This window comes from Semicossyphus pulcher, unplaced genomic scaffold (assembly GCF_022749685.1).
Source record: "Semicossyphus pulcher isolate SPU_LCO1_2020_fin unplaced genomic scaffold, fSemPul1.0.p SCAF_2, whole genome shotgun sequence".
Classification (NCBI taxonomy): Eukaryota; Metazoa; Chordata; class Actinopteri; order Labriformes; family Labridae; genus Semicossyphus; species Semicossyphus pulcher.
In genome coordinates, this window is record NW_027211693.1 from 2,934,679 (window position 1) to 2,957,681 (window position 23,003).

General features: G+C 42.3%; 2 protein-coding genes across 4 annotated transcripts in view; one reads left to right on the top strand and one right to left on the bottom strand.

Moving 5' to 3' along the window:
* Positions 1 to 12,610, bottom strand: part of slc44a1b (solute carrier family 44 member 1b) — a 38,046-nt gene extending 25,436 nt beyond the window's left edge. For 2 of the 3 annotated variants that reach the window (XM_069669768.1, XM_069669767.1), the window contains exons 1-4: positions 12,554 to 12,610; positions 11,272 to 11,361; positions 8,278 to 8,420; positions 297 to 433 (exon numbers count right to left, since the gene is read on the bottom strand). In XM_069669768.1, the coding sequence (XP_069525869.1) occupies positions 297 to 433; positions 8,278 to 8,420; positions 11,272 to 11,361; positions 12,554 to 12,610 (427 nt within the window). Of the gene's footprint in view, positions 1 to 296; positions 434 to 8,277; positions 8,421 to 11,271; positions 11,398 to 12,553 lie in introns of those variants that run through there. The other variant, XM_069669766.1, reaches the window with a different exon arrangement.
* Positions 12,611 to 17,112: 4,502 nt separating this feature from the next.
* Positions 17,113 to 23,003, top strand: part of abca1b (ATP-binding cassette, sub-family A (ABC1), member 1B) — a 54,975-nt gene continuing 49,084 nt past the window's right edge. Inside the window, exon 1 of the mRNA XM_069669187.1 lies at positions 17,113 to 17,150. The gene's annotated coding sequence lies outside the window, so the exon portion shown is untranslated. The remainder of the gene's footprint in view (positions 17,151 to 23,003) is intronic.

Below are 23,003 nucleotides of genomic sequence, written 5' to 3' on the forward strand. Positions count from 1 at the left end.
AGAGCCAAACTGTGTCGTACCTGAACACCTGCAGCCGTCAGTCCATGAGCCTACTCTCAGGTAACTTACGATAACAGTCCTTCATGTCTGAAATCAAAGATGCACCTTTCACTCAATGGCCCACGTAAACCTGATTACACCTGCAGGTTAAACTGAGCACTCTTTTCTACACACTCAGACTACATTTCCCATCAGCCCTCAGTGTAAAACATAGAGGGGGTTTGTTCCTCTGGTCAGAAGAAGCTCACTCTGCTCCAGGTGTGTTGGGCATCATGTGACAGAGATGATGATCTCACCGTTGAGCATGGCGAACCTCTTCAGGTCCTGGTAGGTCTTCAGCTCGTCGGGGGGGCACAGAGACACACACAGAGCCAGGGATTTGATCTTCCTCTGAACGATGTCGATGTTACACGGATCCAGGAAGAAGACAAACCTGCAGGAGACAGAGAGCACAGGAAGTCACTCAAGTCTCTTGGGTCACTCCTTCAAATTAAGAGCCTCCAGTTTTTACAGGCAGTCCTTTTACAGAGAATCAACCAGCAACAGTAAAACTCCTAATGAACGTCTGTTCACATAGAAAGCAGGCAAAGTTTATGACACTGAATTCACTGAAAATAAAAGCATGTCTTCAAAAGATCATTAGCAGATAAATACTTGATTTTATTTTACATTGTTCTGTTGATTACTTCTGTGCAGAGCTGCAACAACCAGTTCAATGGGAGAAAAGCAGTGAACAACTTTTCTGGTAAACAGTTAATGTTCTGAGTGAGGTGAGATTTCCCACTTGTTTGAGTCACATGATGATGATTATAATGATAAGAAACTGTAGTTTGATTGTTGACAGTTTGTCAGCTGAGAGAAGCAGAACGTGTTTAAAGTGTTTCAGAATGTCAGAATGTGAACGCGGGAGAGCAACGTGAACAAAGAGTCACAGAGAAACCTCCAAACGCCTACACACAGGAATCTGATCTCTCTCTGTCTCACACACACACACACGCACACACGCACACACACACACACACACACACACACACACACACACACGTTGTTAGGGAGGTCACCTGGGGTCACCTGGACGACCTCTAAAATTAGATTTAGCAGTTTTATTCTGACTTCCTTTTTGCATGTTACAGCAGTGACAGTAATGATGATCATTCAGGTTAAACAGGGGTACATGTTGACAGATGTGAGTGTCTCAGAGTGATGATGTCACTGTACAGTGACATCATCACTCTGACACACAGTCACAGCTGGTACTGACTCTCCCTCTCTCTGAGAACCAGAATGCCGACATGTTCATCACAGCCGATCAGCCGTTATTTTAATATAATTTAAACAGATTCATGAGATTTATCCGATTTATCGGTCAGCCAATTTTATCGGCCGATATTAGCATTTTGCAGATATATTGGTATTGGTGAACGTGTCCCCCAATATGCCCCGACAGTAATACATTATATTGTCTGGACTATTGGGAGAGAAAGTCATTACACCTCCTGACAAGGAGAGGGCGCAATGATTGTTTTTCCAACATGTGGGCCAGCCCACAACCATCCTGTCAAAATGCAGCTGAAGTCCAGAAATGAAACAGCCTCCTCACTCGTGGTTATGACTATAACCAGCACAACAATGACAATTGCCAACATATGCAGAACATATGTTCTGAACAGACACATTAAAAACACATAGCACAGCATTTTGGAACATAAATAACAAACTTAACAACTTAAACTACTCAGTCAGCACGAGGCGGCAGGCATGATGGGAAATGAGGACGTCCCTGTCGCTGCCAGAGTGCGCGTCACAGCTGAGCAGAGCAGCACACACGGCGAAGGGGAGCATTACGCCCTCTCTCTCTCGCTCTCTCTCTCGCTCTCTCTCTCGCTGCATGGCGCGAGCCGGCCGCGGAGGTGCGCGGCGCGGCAGGTCTGGTGTGAACGACACAATCGGTTAACATGGGCGCCGAAAGGACACGGGCTCCGCTCCGCGGCTATTTGCGGCGCTTCGGGGTGCGGTGTGTTCCCGGCGTTAGGAAGCATTATCTTTCCCATACATAGCGAAACAACAAACAAACTCATGTTAAAATCACAGTAATCAGACAGAGAGCAGAGCAGAGAGACAGCCGTGTCACCGTGATGCTACGTTTTGATTGAGTCCCGACCTGCGGACTGTTAGAAACTAGAAAAATTGCATTTCCTTGCAGAAAATGTTTGGTAATGCTGAAAGCTGAAGGCTGAAATGCAATTGCAAAACACTGCTGAAACAAAGGTGAGGAAGATGAAGCTCAAAGTGAGGAAGAAGAAGCAGAAGATGTGGAAGAAGAAGCTTAAAGAGAGAGAGACAGTCATGTGTGTCATACTGCACTAATTAGCTCATCTCATTGAGCTGGGTGATGTAACTTGTGTGTTCTGACAGTTGATTTCCTGGAGATTTTAGCTCAGAATTTTCTGCTGTGGGGCCAAGCCCTTAACTAATATCATCACAATGAGCACATCAATAGAAAGCTGAGAGTCTGCTGAACACACACGTGTAATTTTCATGGCATAAATGTCAGAAATGTGGCCAAGCTGGCGATAGAACAGAATGCTCACATCCTGCATTTTCTTTGTCGTCAGAATGAACATCGGAGCAGATGGAGGCAGTTGTGAAGTTCATGTTGCATTTAAGCTTCTTGTGGCAGAAATGTAAATGCTTTAGCTTTAATAACCCAGCTAACAGCTCCAGCACACGTTTACCTACATTTTGATGTATACATTATGTATGTGAAGTGAAAACTGTGGGCTTATGAGCAAAATGTTTCAAAGATTTTTGAGTTATCTTTAACCCCCTCTATGCGCGAAGCGAATATTTGCCTCTCATTACTCGCGCGAGTTTGACCGCCGGATCACAATACGCGTTTAAATAACAAATATTCGCCCTTTGCTTCCGGAATGGAGAAGAGGAAGCGGGGCTTATCTCCATGGTTACCAACAGCGTCAGGAGAATCTCAATGTTGATAGGCTTTCAATACACCACGTGACACGGATTCACAGAGGAAGTTCAAATTTTTCAACTCACGCGAATTTGCGTCGCGATCATTCAGGTCATTCGCGCTGCCCGACGTGAATTCACTTCTATTCACGTTCGCTGTGAACGCACAGTAACGGTGCAATCAAACACTCTAGCTGGCGCAATACACACCCATTATAAAATCTGAAAACAGCAGAAAACATCATGTTACATAAATGTGCTGAAGAAGCTGAACAGTTTGAAAGGCCCTACTGGCACATAATCTGAGCTCAGTCAGCACCTGCCGGGCAGGGACAGCGGCGTGTTTCTGTCCGACACATGCTGCAGCTGAGGGGAGAGCTCTTTAACGATTTAAAATAATCGTTATGCAAACTAATAATAATGAATTTATATGAATCGGGATAGCATATATTCCACCGACTTCGCAGGCCTAGGACAAATTCCAGCCTGCTGGCATCTCGTGTGCTTGTGGCATCGATGAGAGGAGCCGTGGCTGGTGCTGCTGACGCGTCGTTGCTGGTCATTTTTTTGTCAAAATGACCAATAATGGTTCTGATGGCTGGTTCAGCATCTTCCTGAAGCACTGAGGGGACGGAGTTATAATGAATCAGTGATATTTTTTTTTGTCGAAAATATATTATTTTCACTGGACATTACGACCAGTGGATTTTTAATATGTTGGACTTCAACAGATTTTACTGGTAAAAAAAACGGCAATTAAAAACCTGAGAATGCTAACTGGTTTCTAATGTTGTTGCATTCACTTGCTTGCTAGCTCGCTGTCTGATCCTGTTCAACTGGAAAGATCCTCAACCCCCTCCCATGCTAGGTGGCTGAGCGATGTCGTGTTCCACCTGAAACTGGAAAAGATTAAATTTACCCTCAGGGGGAAAAAGGCTGAGTTCAGTAAAACGTGGACTCCATTTATATCCTATTTCACTACTGTCTCTGGGATAACAACTCATAGGGCTCCCATTATGAAGGGATGCAAGACTGTGTGGATTAGATATGTTAGCTGTGCATATGATGCCACTCCCTTTCTTTTTAAAGAAAATACATTTATAATAAAAAATAATAATACATTTATTTTTATTAATATATATATTTTATTATTATTTTATGTATGTGTATGTGTATATATACTTTTTTTTTTCTTTCTTTCTTCATCAAATCAAATCAAACTTTATTTATAAAGCACTTTTCATGCAAAAAGAATGCAACACAAAGTGCTCCACATAAAAATTAAAAAATGGGAGAGAGGCATGGCAGGACACTGAGGAACAGGTGAGGAAAACGCCACCTATGGGAGCCATCCGCATTGGGAGGGGTCACAGTCTACGCCTGCAGGGAGTGCCACCCACAGAGACCACCCCGACCCGGAAAGACCGGGATAGACTCCGCACAAGGTGCAGAGCCCCACGGTCCTCGGGGCCTGAGGGATCTCCAGGACGACGTCCCCGCGGGCAGACCAGACACACCTCCCAGTGTGGAGGGCTCCCATGAAGAAACACTGGAGCTAAAAGTAAAAGGCTAAAGACAATAAGATGGCTGAGATAAATATAAGACATAAAATGAAAAAGATAGAAAAATTAAGATAAAAGCAATAAAGTGCAAAAAGAATTAAGAATAAATCATTAAAATTATTAGATCTTAAAAATAGAATAAAATAGTTAAAAGAGCTTGAGCTTCTTTTTAAAAATATCAACAGTCTCTGCGGTCCTGATGCTTCTTGTAATGCACCTTTGTCTACTGTAATTACTTTGACCATTGGTTGACAGTTGTAGCCTTCTTTGTAGTTGTAGTATTCTTTATTATGTCGTGACTTTGTATTATATATAACTAGATGTTCTGAAAAATTCAATAAAAAGACGTGAAAAAGAAATTACCGGAACACGGAAACCCAGGTCTGAACTCTTCATAGCTGTGTCCCAATCAGGGGCTGCAGCCTTTGAAGGAGGCGGTCCACAGAGGATGCTCCACTCATAGCCTGCTTAGACATTAAAACCAAATTGATTGGTCTACCCTTACGTCAACAGACGCCACTCCTGTCGCCGAGCAACAGGTAGCTAGCAGGCTTACTAGGTAGCATAACTAATGTTGAGTAAGTTAACATGTTATTTTAAAGATAATTTGTTGAAAGGGCCCTTTGGTCTTCTCAAACGTGTATCTCTAGCTATTCGATTGAGATGAAACCAAAACATTTAAGCGTCTATTCCTCGGCCACGTCAAAGTCCTCCAATTAGTTTGAATTGGAACGTAATGCATCTCAGGATATGTTGGGCCGTGAAGGATGCACCCAACAGACCCTTTGCGGCCCGGGAAACAGAGAAACCTTCAAATTGGAGCATTCGACACACTTCTGTGACGCAATCAGCCTTCACATACGGCCTTGGAAGGCTGCAGCCCCTGGACTGGGACACAGCTCATATTTCATCAGCTGTTCATGATGAGTCACAGCTCTGAACTGTCAGCACAACACTGCAAACTCCCACAGGACCTCGAACGCACCCCATGGTCTAGTTCCAGTGTGACCCACTTAAACTGTACCACCACAGCAACACAGCAATACAGCAACACTACAGCAACACAGCAACACTTACAGCAACACTACAGCAACACTACAGCAACACAGCAATACAGCAACACTACAGCAACACAGCAACACAGCAACACTTACAGCAACACAGAAATACGGCAACACTACAGCAACACAGCAACACTACAGCAACACTACAGCAACACAGCAACACAGCAATACTACAGCAATATTACAGCAACACTACAGCAACACAGCAATACTACAGCAACAACACAACAGCAATACCACAATATAGCAACACTACAGCAACACAGCAATACTACAGCAATATAGCAACACTACAGCAACACAGCAATACTACAGCGACACAACAGCAATACAGCAACACTACAGCAACACAGCAATACTACAGCAACACAGCAATACTACAGCAACACAACAGCAATACAGCAACACTACAGCAACACTACAGCAACACAGCAATACTACAGCAACACAACAGCAATACAGCAACACTACAGCAACACAGCAATACTACAGCGACACAACAGCAATACTGCAATACAGCAACACTACAGCAACACAGCAATACTACAGCAACACAACAGCAATACAGCAACACTAGAGCAACACAGCAATACTACAGCAACACTACAGCAATACAGTAACACTACAGCAATAAAACAACACTACAACAACACTACAGCAACACTACAGCAATACAGTAACACTACAGTAATACAGTAATACTACAGCAACACTGCAGCGACACAGCAATACTACAGCGACACTACAGCAACACCCTAATACTACAGCAACACTACAGCAATACAACAGCAATACCGCAATACAGCAACACTACAGCGACACAGCAATACTACAGTGACACTACAGCAATACAGTAATACTACAGCAACACTACAGCAACACTACAGCAATACCGCAATACAGCAACACTAGAGCGACACAGCAATACTACAGGGACACTACAGCAACACAGCAATACTACAGTAACACAACAGCAACACAGCAATACTACAGCAACACAACAGCAATACCGCAATACAGCAACACTACAGCAACACAGCAATACTACAGCGACACTACAGCAATGCTGCAATACTACAACAATACAGCAACACTACAGCAGTACAGCAATACAGCAACACTACAGCAACATGGAAACACTACAGCAACACTACAGCAATAAAGTAATGCTACAGCAACACAACAATACAACAGCAATACAGCAACACTACAGCAATACAACAATACTACAGCAACACTACAGCAGTACAGCAATACTACCGCAATACAGAAACACGGAAACACTTCATCAACAGTACAGCAATACTACAGCAACACAGCTACACTACAGCAATACTGCAGCAACACTGCCGCAAAACTACAGCAATACGGAAACAATACAGCAATACTACAGCAATATTACAGCAACACTACAGCAATACTACAGCAATATCGTAATGCTACAGCAATACAGCAATACTACAGCAATACAGCAACACTACAGCAATACTACAGCAATATCGTAATGCTACAGCAATACAGCAATACTACAGCACTACAGAAACACTACAGCAATATTACAGCAACACTACAGCAATACTACAGCAATACAGCAACACTACAGCAATACAGAAACACTTAAACACTTCAGCAACAGTACAGCAATACTACAGCAACACAGCTACACTACAGCAATACCGCAGCAACACTGCCGCAAAACTACATGGAAACACTGCAGCAACACTACAGCAATAAAGTAATGCTACAGCAATACTACAGCAACACAACAATACAACAGCAATACAGCAACACTACAGCAATACAACAATACTACAGCAACACTACAGCAGTACAGCAATACTACAGCAATACAGAAACACGGAAACACTTCATCAACAGTAAAGCAATACTACAGCAACACAGCTACACTACAGCAATACTGCAGCAACACGAAAACACTACAGCAACATTACAGCAATACAACAGCAACACTACAGCAATACAGCAACACTACAGCAACACTACAGCAATAGCACAGCAATACAGCAACACTACAGCAATACTACAGCAATACCACAGCAATACAGCAACACTACAGCAATACTACAGCATGCTACAGCAATACCACAGCAATACAGTAATGCTACAGCAATACAGCAATACTTCAGCAATACAGCAACACTACACCAATACAGTACACCACAGAAATACAGCAACAATACTACATCAACACTACAGCAATACCACAGCAAGACTACAGCAATAATACCGAAAGAGAGTAAATACAGCAATACTGAGGCAACTATACAGCAATACAGTAACACACCAGAAATGCAGTACAGCTAACGACACAGGTCTAACACAGACCCATACTTTCCCTTTAAGACAAAAACACTATCACACTATCAACCATAGATAAAATAAATATATTTACACTTTAAAGATCAAATAAAACCCCATTGGAAAAAAGAAATTCACTGTTATCCACTAAAATGATTAATGATATTAAACTACCGCTGTGATGGACTACAACTCCACTGATACACACAGAAAAAACAACCATGATTCCATAATGGAAATACCACCAATATCCACTCAAACACCACTTGTGACACACTATGACTGTTTCACGTTAAATCACTGTAGTAATACACAGTACAGAGGACAGAGGACCAGAGCCCTTTCATAAGTTCAAGACTCACTTCCTGTCAGTATGGTCGAGGCCGCTCAGCCGGACGCCTTCGATCTGCTCGTTGCGTTGCCCACAGGTGTTACCGTAGCTGTCATATCCATAGACGAGGCGAGCGGCGCCTCCGGTGGCGATGGTGAAGCCGCAGATGCTGCCCTGCAGGACAGGACGACCGTTAGAGAAGAAACACTGACACAGTTCATCTTAAAATATGGTAACAAAAAAGGTAATAGGTAACATGATGATAAGTCAAGATTAAGTGATTCTCTTTAACAGCTGAGTTTATTCAGCAGCTTGAATCAGCAGAGAAACATCAACAACTAGACTTCAGGAGGAGACTGAATACGTAGGTCAATTTGTTGACCTGCAGGAGCTGTTTTCTCTTCACCTGGCTTAATCTAAAGGTGAACTCTCTGAATTCAATCTGCTGAGTTCAGTTAAAGAGTTAAACTGTGGAAGTCTTTAAACAGTTAAGTGAAGGACCAACAGCTGAGTTTAAATGTATTTTGTAATGAGGGGATTCTTTTCTTGAAGAATCAATCAGTCAGAGACCAAAGATTTGGTTCCTGTGAATAACACTGAAGATCTGACTCACAGCAGAGAGCACGTTCACTATTATGTCAACATGTTCACTGTGATGTCAACGTCTTCACTGTTATGTCAACATGTTGACCATGATGTCAACATCTTCACCGTGATGTCAACATGTTCATTGTGATGTCTGCATGTTGACTATTATGTCCAAATGTTCACTGTGACGTCAACATGTTCACTGTGACGTCAACATGTTCACTGTGATGACTGCATGTTCACCTAGTCAACATGTTCATCGTGATGTCCACATGTTCACTATTATGTCAACATGTTCACCATGATGTCAACATCTTCACTGTGATGTCAACATGTTCACTGTGATGACTGCATGTTCACCTAGTCAACATGTTCACCGTGATGTCTGCATGTTCACAGTGATGTCTGGATGTTCACCGTGATGTCTGGATGTTCACCGTGATGTCAACATGTTCACTGTGATGTCAACATGTTCACCGTGATGTCCACATCTTCACTATTATGTCAACATGTTCACTGTGATGACTGCATGTTCACCTAGTCAACATGTTCATTGTGATGTCCACATGTTCACTATTATGTCAACATGTTCACCATGATGTCAACATCTTCACTGTGATGTCAACATGTTCACAGTGATGTCAACATGTTCACCTAGTCAACATGTTCACCGTGATGTCAACAAGTTCACCGTGATGTCAACATGTTCATTGTGATGTCTGCATGTTGACTATTATGTCCAAATGTTCACTGTGACGTCAACATGTTCACTGTGACGTCAACATGTTCACTGTGATGACTGCATGTTCACCTAGTCAACATGTTCATCGTGATGTCCACATGTTCACTATTATGTCAACATGTTCACCATGATGTCAACATCTTCACTGTGATGTCAACATGTTCACCTAGTCAACATGTTCACTATTATGTCAACATCTTCACTATTATGTCAACATGTTCACCATGATGTCAACATCTTCACTGTGATGTCAACATGTTCACTGTGATGACTGCATGTTCACCTAGTCAACATGTTCACCGTGATGTCAACATGTTCACAGTGATGTCTGCATGTTCACTATTATGTCAACATGTTCACCATGATGTCTGGATGTTCACCGTGATGTCAACATGTTCATCCTGATGTCCACATGTTCATCCTGATGTCCACATGTTCACCATGATGTCAACATGTTCATCGTGATGTCAACATCTTCACTATTATGTCAACATGTTCAACGTGATGTCAACATGTTCACCGTGATGTCAACATCTTCACTATTATGTCCACATGTTCACCGTGATGTCAACGTGTTCATCGTGATGTCCACATCTTCACTACTATGTCAACATCTTCACTATTATGTCAACATGTTCAACGTGATGTCAACATGTTCACCGTGATGTCAACATCTTCACTATTATGTCAACATGTTCATCGTGATGTCCACATCTTCACTACTATGTCAACATCTTCACTATTATGTCAACATGTTCACCGTGATGTCAACATCTTCACTATTATGTCAACATGTTCACCGTGATGTCAACATCTTCACTATTATGTCAACATGTTCACCGTGATGTCCACATCTTCACTATTATGTCAACATGTTCACCGTGATGTCCACATCTTCACTATTATGTCAACATGTTCACCGTGATGTCCACATCTTCACTATTATGTTAACATGTTCAACGTGATGTCAACATGTTCACCGTGATGTCAACATCTTCACTATTATGTCAACATGTTCACCGTGATGTCAACATGTTCACCGTGATGTCAACATGTTCACCGTGATGTCTGCATGTTCACTGTGATGTCTGCATGTTCACTATTATGTCAACATGTTCACTGTGATGTCTGCATGTTCACAGTGATGTCTGCATGTTCACAGTGATGTCTGCATGTTCACTATTATGTCAACATGTTCACTATTATGTCAACATGTTCACCGTGATGTCAGCATTGACACCACGACCACACCTGTGACGTGTCACTAATACCACTAACACCACTGTTTACTGTCAAACAACAGAAACACAATAACAGTTGTTTATTTGTCCAGTCAACTGCCCGTTAACTGAGATTTCCCAGGCGCCCTGAACGATTATAAAGTAAAAGCACAGCAGCCTGACTGTCTTTACATAATGATTACATGTTCATCAGCTGCAGTTAGAGCATGACATAAAATGTCAGCAGAAAGGAAAAGTCATGGAAGATTCAGTTAACTGTGATGTTAAACAGGAAGTGTCACAATAAAAGACCTGCTTTTGTTCGCACAGAAGAATTTCCTCTGAACAGACAGATTAATTAATCCCTCAAACTCAGAACATGTACACCGTGTGAACTGTGATGTTATGGGGATTTGTCGGTGTTGTAATTGATCATTACATAAACAGGTGTGAGAGCGAGGCTCGCGGTGGTTACCATGCCTACGCAGAAGACGGTGAAGAGCAGGAACCAGGGCAGGTCTGTGCAGCTCCGGTCCTCCAGCGGTCTCCATTCTCTCTTTGTCCTCTGAAACACACACACACGCATACACACACACACACACACACACGGTCACGGTCACATCGGGAGCCGAGCCGGGTCCACTGCCAGCCTTTCACCGGCCTGTTAGCCCGGCCCGGTTTACATCTCAAACACATAACGTAAAACCCGGAGCAGCGAGCTGCCGTCCAGTGAGCAGGCCTGGTAACCCGCCTGGCCCGGGTCTCGTTAGCAGGCCCGGTAACCCGCCTGAGCCCCTGGAGCAGCTAATTGGATTACAGGCGCTGGCTTTAATCCCGACTCGGCCCTCTCCGCTCCCCGGGACCGGTCAGCCTCTCCCGGTGACAGAATAAACACACATCGGGGCTCTGCTGAAGGGCACCGAGGGATGGAGGAGGGGGTGGACGGTACCAAGCCGAACCGGGTCGTGCCGTTCTTACCTCCGCGCTACCGCAGCATCCCATTGCAGTCAGGGTGAACGTGCCCGGACCTCACGGAGCTTCACGGAGCTTCACGGAGCCTCAGCTCGGCAGCAGCGGAGTCTGGAGCCCGGCAGGCGGGGGGAGGAGACGGACAGCCCCGCGCGCTCTGCCTCATGCACTCACTGCGCAGCGGCGCGATCCCGGAGGCCGAGCCCGGAGCGGAGACGGTATGGACGGTCACTCTGAGCGCTCCGGCCCGCTGAACATGTTACTGTCGGTGCCGAGTGTGGATTAACAGCCGAGGATTTGTCCGCCACACTTCCTGGTGGCCCGTCAGGTGCAGCGGCCATTCATCTCATTGCGCATGCGCAATTAGTGTCCGTGCCGGAGCGGAGGAGCAGAATAAGCAGCGGTGCTGCAGGTGTAGTACCCTGTGTGACCGCTGGGTGGAGTCTAACGGCAGAGTGGCGCTGTTTCCTCCGCTGGGAACATTTTACATGATGCTCTCAGCTCTACACAATATTTATACTACTGTATACTACTGTAAACTACGGTACCACTGTAGGCTACTGTATACTACTGTAGGCTACTACACTACACTGCTCTGTACCTGTTATATATATATATATAAATATGATGACAGAATAAGTTACATGTAAGTATTTTAGGTTGATATTGTAGATCTAATTTTAAACAACATATATTTGTATCTCTAAAAATATTGTCACACCGTCCAACACCAGTAACAAATGTAATCATCAGGAATCAAAGGCTGCCACAGCTCAAACATGTTTTACCTTTATCCTGAGGCGAACCTGCTGCTGAGAGGACGAGGACAGACGCTTAGGGTCCATGATCCTGGGGGTCCTGGGGGTCCTGGGGGTTCCGGAGGGTCCTGGAGGTCCTGGAGTTGCTGTAAGACTGAGGACAGGAACGATGTGGGTCTGATCAGCCTGCAGAGGACAGAGCGCTTTTGTCTTATTGTTTACTGTTGTACCAGGCTGAACACTGTGTGTGTGTGTGTGTGTGTGTGTGTGTGTGTGTGTGTGTGTGTGTGTGTGTGTGTGTGTGTGTGTGTGTGTGTGTGTGTGCGTGCGCGTGCGTGCGTGCGTGTGTGTCTGTGTAAGACAGTAGACTTTCTTTAAGGAAGATTTTCAGTCAAACTCTGAACTAAATTAAACATTTCAGTCTGATAAACACGTCTCTGAACTTTGAACATGTTTATCTCCTCATGTTCATCTTTGTTTAGTTTTCAGGTCACATTTAAACGTTTCATTAAAATCGCTCTGAACGAGTAAATTAACAGTTTATCTGATAAACTTTACGTCTGCAGAAATTTAAAGTATCTGAATACTTCAACCTTCAGTTCAGAGATCAAATGTGTTACATAGTACACACTCACTGTATTTACTTTGAACTGGTTCTATAAAGAGTTCACAGACTGGACTTCAGAGATGATGATGATGATGATGAAGTCACCCCCCCCCCCCCCCCAGCTCTGCAGCGTCCCCTGTGGAGGCTCCATTCTCAGTGGATGTCCTGGAGTCTCATTGGGGTAAAATGTCATCCTGAATGATGATTTAAATCACTGTTAGCTTAAAGCTAACTCAGCTACATCACATCATATGTTAACATGTATATTTCATATTGAGCCTGATTCCACACAGGGTGGCACTGTGGTAGTGGTTAGCACTGTCACCTCACAGCTAGAAGCTTCGTGGTTTGAGTCCCGGTTCAGACGTTGTGTGCCTTTCTGTGTGGAGTCTGCATGTTCTCCCCGTGCATGCGTGGGTTCCCTCCGGGTACTCCAGCTTCCTCCCACAGTCCAAAGACATGCTCGTATCATGATGTATAATCACTGTGAATGTGGTCAGGCTGCAGTTCAGTGTTTGTCCCCTAGAGGTCAGTTTAACACAGCAGATAAGTTACTCTGATCAGATTCACACTGTGAGAGAAACAAGCTGTGTGAGTCACACAAGCTGAATAAAAAAAAATAAAGTTAAAATAACGTTAAAATACAGTTAAAGTAAAGTTAAAATACAGTTAAAATACAGTTGAAGTAAAGTTAAAGGTAAAGTTAAAGTTTAAGGTAAAATAAAGTTAAAATAACGTTAAAGTAAAGTTTGAGTAAAGTTAAAATAAAGTTAAAATAACGTTAAAGTAAAGTTAAAGTAAAGTTAAAATAAAGTTAAAATAAAGTTAAAATACAGTTAAAATAACGTTAAAGTAAAGTTAAAGTTAAAGGTAAAATAAAGTTAAAATACAGTTAAAATAAAGTTAAAATAACGTTAAAGTAAAGTTAAAATAAAGTTAAAGTAAAGTTAAAATAAAGTTAAAATACAGTTAAAATAAAGTTAAAGTAAAGTTAAAGTTAAAGTTAAACGTAAAATAAAGTTAAAATAAAGTTAAAATAACGTTAAAGTAAAGTTAAAATAAAGTTAAAGTAAAGTTAAAATAAAGTTAAAATAAAGTTAAAATACAGTTAAAATAACGTTAAAGTAAAGTTAAAGTTAAAATACAGTTAAAATAAAGTTAAAATACAGTTAAAATAAAGTTAAAATAACGTTAAAGTAAAGTTAAAATACAGTTAAAGTTAAGTTAAGCTAAAATAAATTTAAAGTAAAGTTAAAGTAAAGTAAAAATAAAGTTAAAGTAAAGTTGAAATACAGTTGAAGTAAAGTTAAAATCAAGCTAAAATAAATTTAAAGTAAAGTTAAAGTAAAGTTGAAATACAGTTGAAGTAAAGTTAAAGGTAAAATGAAGTTAAAGTAAAGTTGAAGTGAAGTTGAAATAAAGTTAATATAAAGTTAAAGAAAAGTTACGTAAAGTTAAAATGAAGTTAAAGTTAAGTTGGGGTGCTGGTGTAGCTCAGTCGGCAGAGCAGGCACCCCACATACAGAGGCTACAGTCCTCGTCACACTGATTGCAGGTTCGATTCCCGGTCTGCCGATCCATTTGGTGCATGTCAGCCCCAACGCTCTACTCCCCACATTTCTGTCCTACTCTGTCCTAACTGTCGTAACTGTCCTATCGAATAAAGGCAAAAAGCCAAATAAAGTCAGAATCAAGTTTATTGCCAAGTAGGTTCACACATACAAGGAATTTGTTTTGGTGGTTTTGGTGCAGAACAATTAACACAGAACAGAATAAAAATAAGTTAAAGACTTAAATAGAATAAGATAAAAAAATAGGCAATAAGAATAAGAATATAAAAAGCAATATGTATAATACAAAATATGTACAACAGGTGTGATTAAAAACTGTACAGGTGTGCAGGATATTAGTGAGAACAAAAGCTTACAGTATAAAGTTCAAGTTCAAAATAAAAATAGTGCTGTGTACAGACAATATAAGAGTCCAGTGTGCGTAAATGTAACTGCTGTCTTTCTAAAGTCCACAACCATCTCCACTGTCTTCAGAGCATTAAGCTCCAGGTTGTTCTCACCACACCAGGTCACCAGGTGGTCAATCTCCCACCTGTAGGCAGACTCGTCCCCACCAGAGATGAGTCCAATGAGGGGGGTGTCGTCCACGAGCTTCAGGAGCTTGAAGGACTGATGACTGGAGGTGCAGCTGTTGGTGTACAGGGAGAAGAGCAGAGGGGAAAGAACGCAGCCTTGAGGGGAGCCGGTGCTGATGGTCCTGGAGTCAGAGACGTGTTTCCCCAGCTTCACCTGCTGCCTCCTGTCAGACAGTCTGTGATCCACCTGCAGGTGGAGTCGGGCACGTTCAGCTGGGAAAGTATGTATTGGAGCAGAGCCGGGATGATCGCGTTGAAGGCAGAGCTGAAATCCTCAAACAGGATCCTGGCATAGGTTCCTGCTGAGTCCAGATGCTGCAGGATGAAGTGGACGGCCCTTTTGACTGCATCGTCTACGGACCTGTTGGCTCTGTAGGCGAACTGCAGGGGGTCCAGTACAGTTAAAGTTAAATTAAAGTAAAGTTAAATTAAAGTTAAAATAAAGTTAAAGTAAAGTTAAAGAAGTGCTCTCTTAATAATTTATATAAATTAAATAAAACCATGAACGTGGTTCTGAACAGTTGACCCGGTTCACGTCCCACAGAACAGACACAGGCAGGAAGAATGAAGAGGACAACAGCTGTCTCTGATGTGAATGTGCATCATAAACATGTTCAACTGAAAAATGAACAAAACTGTTTTCATTAAATCAAATTTATTAAAATTAAAATTACTGCATCCTAATGTACCTGTTTTATAGGCTATTATACATGTTTGTTCTACTATTAGTAGTAGTATTAATATCAGTAGCAAAATTAGGCTATAAGTAGCAGTAGTATGTAGCAGTATTAGCAGCATTAGCAGTAGTAGTACTACTGTTCTAGTACAGGTGGTATCAGTAAAGTATTCACCTTCTCTCTGTCCCATCAGATGAATCACAGCGGAAAGTATTTTATTGTGAAACATCAGCGAGTTGATCTTTTATTGTGAAACAGTAAACCCAGCTGCTTGGTGCCCGACAGTAACCCCGATGTCCACCAGCTGTGTCCACTTCCGCTCACTGAGACCGGATGTCGGGCCAGAATTTATTTTACAAAATAAGAGCCAGCCCAGCGGTTTGTGAGAGAGAGTTTATGACTATGAACTTTCTGAATTAATGATATCTATCATAAACTACTTAGTCAGATTTCAGCCTCTCAGGTTTCTGCTGATTATTCTTATTATTTTTCCGAAGCACCTGAGAGTGTAACACTACATCAGTACTCTTTATCAATCTAATAAAGTAGATACTGAGAAGGTTTTAATGTTTACTATTAAACACTAGCTAATACTGACTAGTCAGCTAGCATTAGCGGCTAAAGGTAGCTGGTTTAAGCTTTAGCAGTTGCAGTAACGGGTTTAGCTTAGCATGAAGATGAATATTCTTTATTTATATAATAAATTATAAATTATATCTTATATTAGAATATAAGTAATATAACTGAGTCACTGAGAAATTGATTCAGCGGTCAGTAAAAAGTTTATCCTCGCTTAGTTCAACAAAGTGCTGACTGTAAAATAAATAACTACAATTAAAATTAGATAATGGTCTCACAACACAAACATATCAGGCAGCAACACCTGACATACAGAAAAAATATACTGGAGTCAGGCTTATTCTTTATATTAGATTTTTACTGAATCAATATGTGAAGATGAAAACCTTTACCTTAAACACTCATTGGTGTTTATATAAAACGGAAAAGCTAAAACATGGCTGCACGTCTGAGGAGTTTTATTTTGAAGGCCCTGAACGGAAACAGTGTGTGTGATTGTTGCTTTTGACTTCGGTGAGTTTAGTCCCGCGGCTTCAGCTCGGTGCGGGATAGATGCTGCCGACTGCCGAGAGAAGGCGGAGGAGGAGACCGAGAGGCCGACAGACAGCACAGACATCGGTATGTGACCGTTAACTCTCTTTCTTCTAACTTTTAATCAATATGTTCACCTCTAATTTACTTTCTTCACCTCTAATTCACTTTATTTAACTGTTAACTCGTCTTCAAAGCCCGCCGCCGCTTCAGGTGTTTTAACTTGATTTCAGGTCAGTTTGAGAGCAAACAGCAGCTGGTCACTGAACGCGTTTCATTTCAGATAAACTTCATTATTTCTTCTTCTGTGGTTTAAATTGACGTAAACATCTAACATTAAATCAGAGAAGAAGAAACTGAAGCGATGAAGTTTGAATATTTAATTCTGTTTGAAGACAGAAACCTGAGCGGGATGAAGCGGTTCAATTTCATGTGTTTGTTTCGTTTGAGTTTCAGTAAAAACACAAAAATTAAAGTAAAAAGTTTCAAAGATTTCAGGTTCATTCAGCGGGAGCCGCAGTTCGCGTGTGCGCCGCTGGGGGCGCTGTTACATGAAGTTTGTCATGATTAAAGATATCTTCTGTCATTTTAAACGTTTTGAGGTTTTCTCTAAGGCGACAGATTCTAGATGAGGAAATGTGATGGAACATCCAAAGCAGACGTTTTAAGTGTTTAATGTAAACCTCTGCTCAGTCATTAACACATTAAAATATTATATGTAGTTATTGAGCTTTAAAGTGTTTAGTTTTGAGTCAGTGTTTGTGTTCAGGCTGATTCCTGTACAACCTGGTTTATTCTCTTCATAATACTTCATTAAAGCAGCTCTGCTAACAAACACAGCTGATGTACTTTAACGAACACAAAGGTGCATTTAAATAACTATAATATTATTATAATGATGGAAACACGTTTTACTTAATATGTAAAATAAAAGTTTTTCTACACCTCTGACGACAAACTGATGTGATCGCCTTCATTGATCTGCTGTGACCTTTGACCTCCATCACAGATGAGTTTCAACAAAGAGCTACAGCCTTACACACCACACACACACAAGCACTCACGCACACAGACACAAACCACACACACGCACACGCAACACACACATACACACTCACATACACATGCTGTATGTAAAAACACTGTCTACAGTAAAGTTATACAGCTGTACGTGCATAAGAGTTAAATTCACTCCATTGCAGTCTCTCTCTCTGTCTGTCTGTCTGTCTGTCTGTCTGTCTCTCTCTATCTGTCTGGCTGTCTCTATCTGTCTGTCTCTCTCTATCTGTCTGTGTCTCTCTCTCTCTCTCTATCTGTCTGTCTCTCTCTCCGTCTGTCTGGCGATCACTCTGATTGATTGTCATCAAGCAGCTGATTTCATCATTGCAGCATCTCCCCAGAGTTCAAGGACATCTGTGTGTGTGTGCGTGTGTGTGTGTGTGTGTGTGTGTGTGTGTGTGTGCCCCTCAGTCATTATTCAGTGTTTCCTGTCAGTTCTATGTTTTCAATTCAATTCAAAGGAGCTTGGTAAACATGGTAAACATACTGTATTTATTTCCCATAATGCCGCTCTCCAACAGTTTGTAAAAAGATGGACGACTCGACAGCTCCCTAAAGTGAGTCCAAACCCGCTCTGTCGCCCCCTGCTGACTGGCTGCAGTATAGCTCATAAAGCCCGCCTCCTCCATGTTAACAGATGGGACATGAGTCAAACTACAAAATCAAAATACACGCCCGATACATTTTTCTCAAACATGGTTTCTGTCATTATAGTTAGTTCTTATCAGGCTGATTTATGTCACAGTGTTCATTTTTCTGACAAGTTTATTTTTAATTAGTTATTTGATGCTGTCATAATGATGATTGACAGCTCTGTTGACCAATTAGGCTCCTGCAGCCGATCAGTTCCGGGTGAGCAGAGCGGAGGACGATCCGCGAGTGGAAACGTAAATAAAACAGTCGCTGCAGTCATTGAAGTTTCCATACCTGTGAACTTTAACCTCAGACCAACACAAGAAGCTGTTCTGCTGTTAAACACGCCGGCGTGCGGGATCCTTGCTGTTGTTTCGGTAAGTTAAGTGTGTGTTTGGGTTAGCGGAAGTGGCTACGGCCGCTTCACTCGCTGATCTCTTCTGCGCAGACTCTGGCTCCGTATGACGTCACCATCGCAAGATGGCAGCGCCTATCACAGGGGCTATCGGGGCATCGATTTCGTACAATGGGAGCGGATGGAGACGCGTCGTCCATCTATATATACAGTCAGTGGTTTGTTGATTGAAATTGAATCAAAGGGGTTTTTTTTAAATCAACAAAGCAGGAGATTAATCTTTGTTGTAGTTGTTTATTTGGTTGTCGATCAGAGAGTGAAAATGTGTTCTGTTGTACGATAACTTGCTAAGAAGCCAGTTTGTGATTTGTTGAGGACACTATTTTAAATGTAGGAGTCTGTTGTTGATGATCATACAAAGGATTTCCCAGAGGTTGCTGTTGACACAGATCCCACGAGAGTTATTGGGCTCAAATTTGTCTCCTCTTTGTGGAGCGGTGTCATCAGCCCTTGGTTCCAAATATCGGGGCAGATCCCTGAACTAAGGACGGTGTTAAAGAGTTTTAGGATCGCCCATTGGAATTTGAGGTGTGTGAATTTGATCATTTCATTTCGGATGCCGTCGACGCCGCAGGCCTTTTTGGTTTCAAGGGACTTTATTTTGTCCTGTAGTTCTTTCAGTGTGACTGGTGAGTCCGGCGGCTTCTGGTTTTATGGCTGACTCTAGACTTTGCAGGTTATCTTGTTTGTGTTTTTGCTGTTTATTCTTCTCTGCTGGGCCAAAGAGGTTGCTTTGCCCACCCATCTCATTTTGGATGGGCAGGTCCTCGTGTTTTTGTTTGTTTAGAGTTTTCTGATTTTCCCAAAAATGGTTTGTTCTTATAGATTCCTCAGTGGCATTTAGCTGACCTCTGACATGTTGGTCCCTGTATCAATCAATCAATCAAATTTTATTTGTATAGCGCCAAATCATAACCAGAGTTATCTCAGACACTTTACAAACAGAGCAGGTCTAGACCGACTCTTTGTTCTGTTCTTTAAAGAGAGGCCCAACATGAATCACCATGAGTAGCACTTAGCAACATTCAGCACATTGGCAGAAAAACTTCCTTTAACAGGCAGAAACCTCGAGCAGAACCAGACTCATGTTGAACATCTGAAGAGACTGGACGGGCCGAACATGGGAGAGAAGGAGATGCAGGATAGAGACAGGCAGAGAGAGCAACAACAACATATGTCCTTGTTACATGAACAACAACAGACACATACTGATGGTTACAATGCCAATAATAGTGGTAGACTAGGGTGAAGATTAGATAAATAAATAAATTAATTAATTAATTAGAGAGAGAAGCAGAGTAATGATAAAGGCTGAGGTAATCGTAACTGTAACAGTTGAAGTCAACAGGTCTACTATTAGCATTAGCAGCAACAATAATGACACTATGTGTATGTTTATTTTAGTTTTCATGTTTCACTGCAGTGCAGGCGTGTGTTCAGGATGTCTCGGTCTCCATGTTTTTGGTTTGATAGGTTTCTTAATTTCTTTCTGAGGTTTTTACAGTCACTGTCGAACCATTTGTCCTGACTGTTCATTTTTTGGGCTTTTCTATTTGAGGCGTTTAGGTTGGATAAGGACGAAAGGTCAAAGGTCAAATGTGGCTGAAAGGTCATATGTGTTATTTAGATGTTCTGTTGCCCTGTTTACACCTTCACTGTTGGGTTGAGAGTTATTTTCCAGAAGCTGGTCTAACAGTGATTTGACCTTTTGTTCCCTAAAAGCATTTTGGGTATATTTCTGCCTTGTGTGTACATGAATGTGTGTATGTGACTGTGTGTACATGACTGTGTGTACATGACTGTGTGTACATGAATGTGTGTATGTGACTGTGTGTACGTGAATGTGTGTACGTGACTGTGTGTACGTGAATGTGTGTACGTGACTGTGTGTACGTGAATGTGTGTACGTGACTGTGTGTACGTGAATGTGTGTACGTGACTGTGTGTACGTGAATGTGTGTACGTGAATGTGTGTACGTGACTGTGTGTACGTGACTGTGTGTACGTGACTGTGTGTACGTGACTGTGTGTACGTGAATGTGTGTACGTGACTGTGTGTACGTGAATGTGTGTACGTGACTGTGTGTACGTGAATGTGTGTACGTGACTGTGTGTACGTGAATGTGTGTACCTGAATGTGTGTACGTGACTGTGTGTACGTGACTGTGTGTACGTGACTGTGTGTACGTGACTGTGTGTACGTGAATGTGTGTACGTGACTGTGTGTACGTGAATGTGTGTACGTGACTGTGTGTACGTGAATGTGTGTACGTGAATGTGTGTACGTGACTGTGTGTACGTGACTGTGTGTACGTGACTGTGTGTACGTGACTGTGTGTACGTGAATGTGTGTACGTGAATGTGTGTACGTGAATGTGTGTACGTGACTGTGTGTACGTGACTGTGTGTACGTGAATGTGTGTACGTGACTGTGTGTACGTGAATGTGTGTACGTGACTGTGTGTACGTGAATGTGTGTACGTGACTGTGTGTACGTGAATGTGTGTACGTGACTGTGTGTACGTGACTGTGTGTACGTGACTGTGTGTACGTGAATGTGTGTACGTGACTGTGTGTACGTGAATGTGTGTACGTGACTGTGTGTACGTGACTGTGTGTACGTGACTGTGTGTACGTGAATGTGTGTACGTGACTGTGTGTACGTGAATGTGTGTACGTGACTGTGTGTACGTGAATGTGTGTACGTGACTGTGTGTACGTGAATGTGTGTACGTGACTGTGTGTACGTGAATGTGTGTACGTGACTGTGTGTACGTGAATGTGTGTACGTGACTGTGTGTACGTGAATGTGTGTACGTGACTGTGTGTACGTGAATGTGTGTACGTGAATGTGTGTACCTGAATGTGTGTACCTGAATGTGTGTACGTGACTGTGTGTACGTGAATGTGTGTACCTGAATGTGTGTACGTGACTGTGTGTACGTGAATGTGTGTACGTGACTGTGTGTACGTGACTGTGTGTACGTGAATGTGTGTACGTGACTGTGTGTACGTGACTGTGTGTACGTGAATGTGTGTACGTGACTGTGTGTACGTGAATGTGTGTACGTGACTGTGTGTACGTGAATGTGTGTACGTGAATGTGTGTACGTGAATGTGTGTACGTGACTGTGTGTACGTGAATGTGTGTACGTGACTGTGTGTACGTGACTGTGTGTACGTGAATGTGTGTACGTGAATGTGTGTACGTGACTGTGTGTACGTGAATGTGTGTACGTGAATGTGTGTACGTGAATGTGTGTACGTGACTGTGTGTACGTGAATGTGTGTACGTGAATGTGTGTACCTGAATGTGTGTACGTGACTGTGTGTACGTGAATGTGTGTACGTGACTGTGTGTACGTGAATGTGTGTACGTGAATGTGTGTACGTGAATGTGTGTACCTGAATGTGTGTACGTGAATGTGTGTACGTGAATGTGTGTACGTGAATGTGTGTACGTGACTGTGTGTACCTGAATGTGTGTACGTGACTGTGTGTACGTGACTGTGTGTACGTGAATGTGTGTACGTGAATGTGTGTACGTGAATGTGTGTACGTGACTGTGTGTACCTGAATGTGTGTACGTGACTGTGTGTACGTGACTGTGTGTACGTGAATGTGTGTACCTGAATGTGTGTACGTGAATGTGTGTACGTGACTGTGTGTACGTGACTGTGTGTACCTGAATGTGTGTACCTGAATGTGTGTACGTGAATGTGTGTACGTGAATGTGTGTACGTGACTGTGTGTACGTGAATGTGTGTACGTGACTGTGTGTACGTGACTGTGTGTACGTGACTGTGTGTACGTGACTGTGTGTACGTGACTGT